General features: G+C 34.4%; 2 protein-coding genes across 2 annotated transcripts; both read left to right on the plus strand.

Moving 5' to 3' along the window:
- Window positions 1–1,503: 1,503 nt before the first annotated feature.
- On the plus strand, window positions 1,504–3,259 carry LOC102591741 (pectinesterase-like). The gene has a single exon (XM_006342766.2). The coding sequence runs from the start codon at window positions 1,523–1,525 to the stop codon at window positions 3,173–3,175; it is 1,653 nt and encodes a 550-aa protein (XP_006342828.1). The 5' UTR covers window positions 1,504–1,522; the 3' UTR covers window positions 3,176–3,259.
- A 1,073-nt stretch (window positions 3,260–4,332) lies between these two features.
- Window positions 4,333–6,036, plus strand: LOC102592077 (pectinesterase-like). Its single transcript, XM_006342767.1, has one exon. It carries the CDS (start codon window positions 4,343–4,345, stop codon window positions 5,999–6,001), a length of 1,659 nt encoding a protein of 552 aa, XP_006342829.1. The 5' UTR covers window positions 4,333–4,342; the 3' UTR covers window positions 6,002–6,036.
- The last annotated feature ends 3,050 nt before the right edge of the window (window positions 6,037–9,086 follow it).

Genomic DNA, 9,086 nt, shown 5'->3' on the forward strand with positions numbered 1-9,086 from the left:
GGGATCTGGTCCTGTGATCACTGGTGGACGCACACATTCCAACAATGTAGCCCTCCTCTCATGTATATTTTGAAGTTCTATTAGCAAGGTAGGGATCAATGTCAAACCCTCCGATGATTACAGACAATACAAGGTCTGTGGAATTGGCTTAAATAAAAAAAATTATCTTTATTTCACAAATGCTAAGTAAACTAATTTGTCTTTTGGGCAAATCTAGGCTTGTCAGGATAACTTAAGGATTTTTCATATTCTTTCATAGTTATCAAATAATACATATTCATTTTTATGCGTTCGAGCTAATCGCTTAGTTCAAAATTTTGATTCGGATAAATTGTTAAATTAGAATTATTTTTGAAACTTCGACATTTGAATTATTCCATTACTTGAAATAGTATGAATGTTTAAGTATCAAATAATTTATGTTCATTTTTAAATAAGATTTTTTCACAAGTAATTCTTTAAGATTTTCATTATTAACATATTTAATCCATTGGTCAACCACATGTAACTTTCTTAGAGGATCGCTTGAACCCTTACCTAAACTTAAGTTTAATTAAAGGTTTTCAAAATTATCTTTTAAAATGGTTTTCTTAATTTCCTAAAAATTAAGTGACAAGTCACTTATTATTTTTCAAAAATAAATTAAATTTTCGCGAAGGCATGAAGTTTTTGAACTTAGTTTTGAAAACGGCCTTTACAAATTACCTTCACTTCTTTATGAAAAATTTATGCTATGATTATTTCTCCTAGTTTTGTATATCTTTTAGAAGCTGTATTTGTAACTTTCAATTAATTAACAAAGTATTATGGGAAAATGCATAAGTACCCCCCCAGCCTATGCCCGAAATCCCAGAGACACACCTAATCTTTACTAAGGTCCTATTACCCCCCCAAACTTAATTTATCTATAATATTCTACCCCTTTTCGGCCTACGTGGCACTATCCTTGAAAAATTTGTCAACGTGCATTGGGCCCACAAGATAGTGCCACGTAGGCCAAAAAGGGGTAGAATATTACATATAAAATAAGTTCGGGGGGGTAATAGGACCTTAGTAAAGGTTAGGTGTGTCTTTGGGATTTCGGGCATAGGCTGGGGGGGTACTTATGCATTATCCCAAGTATTATTAAAAAGGGAAGTCCAATGGAAATGAAAATTTAACAAAAATAAAGTTTTAGTGGTTTTTTGTTAAGGAAGGAATGAGAAGTCGTACTATTTTTTAGGGGAACTAAAGGAAGGGAACAAATTTAATAGTATTGACAAAGTAAAATCATACCTTTAGAATAGAGAGAATAACACTATTCCAAAGAGAAATTTAAGGTAATCCACACAAACTTGTTGCTCCTCCATACTATAAATAAGACAGAAATCAGATAGGAAAATCATCAACAGGAAATAAACACAGCCTTCAATAAAACCCCTCTGAGTTCTTCACTTACAAGAAGAACCATAGGGGTTGTTTCATAGGGAACCATCCCAAAAAAAAATCCAAAAAAAAAAAAGAAACAAGAAAAACCAAAAAAATGGCAAAGAAGGTGGTAATTGGTGGAATAGCTTCTGTTCTTGTGGTGGCTTGTGTGGTGGCAGCCTGTCTCACCCTGACTAAACATGACTCTGATACTTCATCAAATGAAGTTGCAACTTCAACAAAGTCAGTTGAATCTATGTGCCAACCCACACCATACAAACAAACTTGTGAAAAGACCCTCTCCGCCGCCAAGAATGTGTCCGATCCAAAGGACTACATCAAGGTTGCATTCGAAGCCACTGTGACAGATATCAAGAATGCCATCATGAACATTGAGCCAATCAAGAAAGCTGCCAGTGATCCTTACACAAAAGACGCTCTCCATGCTTGTGAAGAGTTGTTTGATCTAGCCGTTGAGGATCTAAGGGGCTCTGTCGCTAAGATTGAGAACTTCGATTTCTCTAAGATCAAGGACGTGGTGGATGACCTCAAGACATGGCTTAGCGCTGTGGTTGCTTATGAAGAAACTTGTTTAGATGGTTTTACCAAATCAGAATACAGTGCAACCCGTGACGAAATGGTGAAGCTAATGAACACCACCCGGGAGCTGAGTATCAATGCTCTTTCCATGGTCAACAGCTTCGGTGAAATGATCACACAAACCACAGGCCTTACCCGCAAATTGTTATCAAACAGTGACTCGTTTGTCGAAGCCAGTAACCGTAAGCTCCTTCAAATTTCTGCCGCTAAACCTAATGCTGTGGTTTCTGCCAGTGGAGGCGGACAATACAAGACCATTCAGGAAGCAGTTAACGCTGTCCCCAAGAATAATCCAACTCCTTTCATTATCCTGATCAAGGCCGGTACATACAAGGAACACATTGAAATCGAAAAGAGCAAGCCAAATGTTGTGTTTATTGGTGAAGGCGCAACCAAGACCATAATCACTGGTGACAGGGGAGTAAAGAATGGTGGCGGTTATGCAACATGGCATACATGCGCCCTTGGTGTTGCTGGTGAAGGTTTTGTTATCAGGGACATCGGTCTTGAAAACACAGCAGGACCCGAAAAAGAACAAGCTGTTGCATTGAGGATTAATGCTGATAAAGCCATTGTCTACAACTGCAAAATCGATGGTTTCCAAGACACCCTATACGCTCACTCATTCAGACAATTCTACCGTGACTGTATCATTACAGGCACTATTGATTTCATGTTTGGTGATGCAAGTGCTGTTTTCCAAAACTGCCAAATAATTGTGAGGAAACCAGGTAATACACAAGCTTGCATGGTCACGGCTCAAGGAAGGACAGTACCAACTAGTGTTGGTGGATTCGTTATCCAGAATTGTGACATCAAGCCTGAGCCAGGATTCCCTAGCACCACTAAAGCCTATCTTGGACGTCCATGGAAGGAGTTCTCCAAGACCATCATAATGCAATCAAACATCGATGCATTCATCGATCCATCAGGATGGGCACCATGGAACACAACTGATTTTGGAATACACACATGTTTCTATGCAGAGTATCAGAACAGAGGACCAGGTGCCGCACTTGACAAAAGAGTCTCAACATGGAGAGGTTACCAAAGGGGAATTTCAGGAGACGCTATTAACCAATTCACTGCCGGCAAATTCATTAACACCGAATCACCCTGGCTACCCAAGGGTGATATTCCCTATGATGCTGGCATGATGAAGGTGTAATTACATATACCATTCATTGTGTAACTTCCTAAAATTATCCAAACTTTTATTTCCTTTTCCTATTCGTGTCTCCGTCCTACAAGGGCTATTTTGTTTTAGATAATTAATCTATTTTTGCTCCTTTGTTTAGACAATAAAAACTTATCTTATATTCATCCAATTTGTTTACACAATCATTAAGATGATAATAATAATATGTTTTTTTCTATCCACCTATATATGATTCCGTACTTTGTCTTTTTTTTACCGTCCAATAATACAACAACAACAACAATATATACGACTATTTTTCTTCGTCTCAAATCAACTCAAGTCAACATTATACGAAATAAAATAAAAAAGCAGTAAAAGTATTAAGATCAGACCAAGTTATGAAGTTTTTTAACTTAAGTATCGAAAACGGTCCTAATAATTGTTATTGGTGATTCTTCCCTATTTTTGGCTTGACAAGAATTCAAGATTCATCATTGTTATTGGTGATTCTTTTCTAAAAATCAAATTCAAATTCAAAATCAATATTCAATATCAATAAGCCTCATATTGAGAAGCACTGAAATTCCTTGTTCACTTCATTATGAATGAATTTATCCTATGATTATTTTACTCATAGTTTAGAATATTGTCTTTTAGAAGTTGTAATTGAAACTTGAAACTTTCAATTAATTAACAACCTTTTTTGTAACATTCTGAATACATAAGTATTAAAGAAGGGAAGTCCAATGAAAATGAAGATTCAACAAATATAACTTAGTATTATAATATTTCTCAGAATTGTTTTTTTTTTTTTTGTCAAGGAAGGTGTGTGCGTGTGTGTGTGTGTGAGAGAGAGAGAGAGAGGTAAGTCTATTTTTGTGGGAAACTAATGGAAGGGAGCAAATTTAGTAGTATTAACAAAGTAAAATTATACCTTTAGAATTGAGAGGATGACACTATTCCAAAGAGAAATTTAAGGTAATCCAAACAAAACTTGTTGCTCCTTCATACTATAAATAATACAGAAATAAGACAGGAAAAATCATCAAACATGAATTAAATATATACATCCCTCAATAAATCCCTCTTGAGTTCTTCACTTATTAGAAGAACCATAGGGGTTGTTTCATAGGGAATCCCCCCAAAATCCAAAAAAATAAATATTAAATAAAACGAGAAAAAAAAACAAAGAAAATGGCAAACAAGGTGTTCATTGGTGGAATAGCTTCTGTTCTTGTGGTGGCTTGTGTGGTGGCAGCCTGTGTCACCCTGACTAAACATGACTCGGATACTTCATCAAATGGAGTTGCAACTTCAACAAAGTCAGTTGAATCTATGTGTCAACCCACACCATACAAACAAACTTGTGAAAAGACCCTCTCCGCGGCAAAGAATGTGTCCGATCCAAAGGACTACATCAAGGTTGCATTCGAAGCCACTGTGGCAGACATCAAGAATGCCCTCAAGAACACTGAGCCAATTAAGAAAGCTGCCAGTGATCCTTACACCAAAGACGCTCTCCTTGCTTGTGAAGAGTTGTTTGATCTAGCCGTTGAGGATCTAAGGGGCTCTGTCGCAAAGATAGAGAACTTTGATTTCTCTAAGATCAAGGATATAGTGGATGACCTCAAGTCATGGCTTAGCGCTGTAGTTGCTTATGAAGAGACTTGTTTAGATGGTTTTACCAAATCAGAATACAGTGCAACCCGCAACCAAATGGTGAAGCTAATGAACACCACCCGGGAGCTGAGTATCAATGCTCTTTCCATGGTCAACAGCTTCGGTGAAATGATCACACAAACCACAGGACTTACCCGCAAATTGTTATCAGACAGTGACTCCTTTGTCGAAGCCAGTAACCGTAAACTTGTTCAAATTTCTGCCTCCAAGCCTAATGCTGTGGTTTCTGCCAGTGGAGGCGGACAATACAAAACCATTCAGGAAGCAGTTAACGCTGTCCCCAAGAACAATCCAACTCCTTTCGTTATCCTGATCAAGGCCGGTACATACAAGGAACACATTGAAATCGATAAGAACAAGCCAAATGTTGTGTTTATTGGTGAAGGCCCAACCAAGACCATAATCACCGGTGACAGGGGAGTAAAGCATGACGGTTATGCAACATGGCATACATGCGCCCTTGGTGTTGCTGGTGAAGGTTTCGTTATCAAGGACATCGGTATTGAAAACACAGCAGGACCTGCAAAAGAACAAGCTGTTGCATTGAGAATTAATGCTGATAAGGCTGTTGTCCACAACTGCAAAATCGATGGATATCAAGACACTTTATACGCTCACTCATTCAGACAATTCTATCGTGATTGTACCATTACAGGCACCGTTGATTTCATCTTTGGTGATGCAAGTGCTGTTTTCCAAAACTGCAAATTGATTGTGAGGAAACCAGGTAATGCACAAGCTTGCATGATCACTGCTCAAGGAAGGACAGTACCAACTTCGTTTGGTGGATTCGTTATCCAGAATTGTGACATCAAGGCTGATCCAGCATTCACTAGTACCACTCCACCAATCAAAGCCTATCTTGGACGTCCATGGAAGGAGTATTCCAAGACCATCATAATGCAATCGAACATCGATGCATTCATCGATCCCACAGGATGGGCACCATGGAACTCAACTGATTTTGGACTACACACATGTTTTTATGCAGAGTATCAAAACAGAGGACCAGGTGCTGCACTTGGCAAAAGAGTCTCAACATGGAGAGGTTACCAAAAGGGAATTTCAGGAGACGCTATTAACAAATACACTGCCGGTAAATTCATTAACACACAACAGCCCTGGCTACCAAAGTTTGATATTCCCTATGACGCAGGCATGATGAAGGTGTAATTACATATACCATTCATTCTGAAACTTTTTCAAAATTCTATATCATATTCCTTTGTCCTACAAGGACTATTTTGTTTTGATCCAGCTGCTCTCCATTTCTCAAACTCCTTGCTTCATGATATACGTTAAAACTAATGGGTATGATTTGATTCACTAAACTAAGACCCTAACCAAGATAGTTAGTAAGTTATCAATTTAAAAAATAAAATGCGAAGATAACTAATCCCAACCTCTTAGGAAGGAGCTCCAAAAAAGACTTGACTTCAGAGCGGGGAATCTTCCTACAAGTGAGCACCAAGTCAAATGTATTCTATATACTAGTATCTGGAGACGTGCTTTGCACGTGTATTCCATGTTAATTTGTTCAAACTTTTTTTATTGAGATGGGGGAGTATATAATAGTTAAATATATTGGTTTTAAAAAATGTAGGCTTATTCTTACTAAAATAAAGAAATTAAAACACATGTCAATTCTATCTTTATATATACAGTAGAAACAACTACTAAAAGTATAACAATAATATTTGAATGCTAAAATTAAAATATTCCATGCCGGAATAATAATATATGTTACTAAACTTTCATATACAATGACACATAAACATTGTGCATTACAATAAATTTGTGTTGAACTTTGTTTAGTGAAGTTAATGTTACTGACTAATCGAACTCTAGACGCCAATAGCTCTAGGTACTTCCCATCCTCTCAAATTGTTGCTTTCTCTTCAAGAACAAAAAAGAAGATGAAATTAATTAAGATATTAAAATTATGCAAGAGCCTATAAAATTGGTGAGTAAGAATTCAAGAATCCTTTCTTGCCTTTTTATAGCTATTTTTCAATTTGCACTCCTTGAACCTTTTCTTTCATTAGTCTACATTTAATTATTCAATGCGACTCTTCCTATTCTCCAAACTATTTATTTCTCCTAATTAATTAATATACATTTAATTATTCAATGCAACTCTTCATATTCTCCAAACTATTTAGCAATTAATAACGCACACTTAAATTGGACTTTTGAATATCTGTAGATGCACAAATCTCATGTAAATTTAAATACAATTACTACTATTTCAATTAGATTATGTGTTTTATTTTAATTAAATATAAGAAAAAATTGTAATCTAACTTTAAACACTCGTTTTATTTCTCTCCATTTTTATTCATGTGGATACATTCACCTCAGACTAATATTCTACTTTGAACAGAAACAACACAAAATTAAACTATATATACAAAGATACATATTCCAAGCCATAATAAATATCGTTATTTTTTATTATGGATACATTCACCTCAGTTCTCTCCCCATGAATTTCCGTAACATTTCATTAATTTGACTGGAAACATAATAAGCATCATTCTTTTAGTTGGAATATGAATGCCAAAGAGTGCACTCTCTTTTTGTGTGTGGATAATTTAGTGATTTTACATTTATGTATATTAATTTTGAAGAGATAATATATTTTTATTATTATTTAATTAGATTAGATGTTGTATTTATTACATTTTGATTAACTATAAGGGTAAAATTGTAATCTAACTTTGAAGATAGGTGCTTCCCACTTTTAGTAATATATGATATGATATGATATGATATGATGATTAACTATAGGGTAAAATTGTAATCTAACTTTGAAGATATGTGCTTCCCACTTTTAGTAATATATGATATGATATAATATATATATATATATATATATATATATTGGCTAAAAACATCCTTAAACTATACTCTCAATTTAAAATACATCCATAAATTATCTTTCTTAACAAAAAAACATCCTCGAAGTATTTAAAACATAACAACTTCCACCTCTCTATTAAAATTTTTCGAAAAATTAATGAATTTCACAAAAAAATATATGAAATTCATACTATTCTCATTAAAAAAAAAATCTATAATTTTATTACTTGTTGGAAAAAGCTTCCAAAAATTGATATTTTCTTGAGACCCTTTTTTGACAGTGGCGGATCCAAGATCTTAGGCTCGTGGGTACTCAATTCCCTTATTATAAAGTTACTATAAATAACATTGTATAACCATATAAGCATACAACTATTTAAACGTTATAGTTAAAAACTCTTCATTTCTTAAAAAACTAAGAAATGAAGTCCAAATTTTGCTAGCTTCTCTTACCAATTACAACTAATAATTCACTCTTGCAAGCACCCTCATTTATTTTATGTTAAAGAAATGAGCACTACACAACCATTACAAAATTCATCACCTATACTATTACGAAGTTCATTTTTAATGTACTTCATGAACAAAAAAACTTGTTCCATAGAAACAGTAGCAACACGAAGAATGAGAGTCAACTTGATAAGCAAATAAACAAGTAGCTAAGTTTGATGCAAATTTGACTTCACCAATACTGTAGCAAAGTCGGTAATTCCCTTCAAGTTGAAGAACCTCTAGTCAGAATTACGGGCATAAACTATAAAATTATCAAGTTGATAACTGAGATCTCGAAGATTATTGCTATCAAACTCATTCATATTAAGCTCTTGAAGATACAAATTAATAAAGACATAACAAATCTCAACGTGCAAATGATGAGAATATATAACATCAAGAGATTTACGCTTGGACTTTTCTGGAAAGTAGCTAACCATTCATGAAAATGTAACATCAAGAAATGCTAATTGCCGTTAAAAATACACATTTAGCAGTAATTAAGCTATTATCGCTAATTAATTATCACTAAAAAATATTTTTGTTTTGTATCTATACATATTGATACATAATTTGCAAATAAAATTTTAAAATGTTATATCAGATGTTGAACACCTACTGCTAACTCACGAGTCAGGCAAATCACTCTTTGGTAGGGGTGGGAATATTTATGATCAGTCTAATTCATTTATGTTTGTATAAGTTAATAATCCGCTTGTTTTATTATATGGACTCATTTGATCTGTTTATTTCATCTCATTTTAAATTTGGGCTAATATAATGCAATTCAAATTGATTCATGAGAAATTACAAATGTATTTTTTAAAACATTCAAATAAAATTTCTCATGAATCAATTTGAAATGTATTTTATTATGATATTATAAATAATAATTTATTTTATG

Source organism: Solanum tuberosum, unplaced genomic scaffold (assembly GCF_000226075.1).
Source record: "Solanum tuberosum cultivar DM 1-3 516 R44 unplaced genomic scaffold, SolTub_3.0 scf00035, whole genome shotgun sequence".
In the NCBI taxonomy this organism is placed as follows: domain Eukaryota; kingdom Viridiplantae; phylum Streptophyta; class Magnoliopsida; order Solanales; family Solanaceae; genus Solanum; species Solanum tuberosum.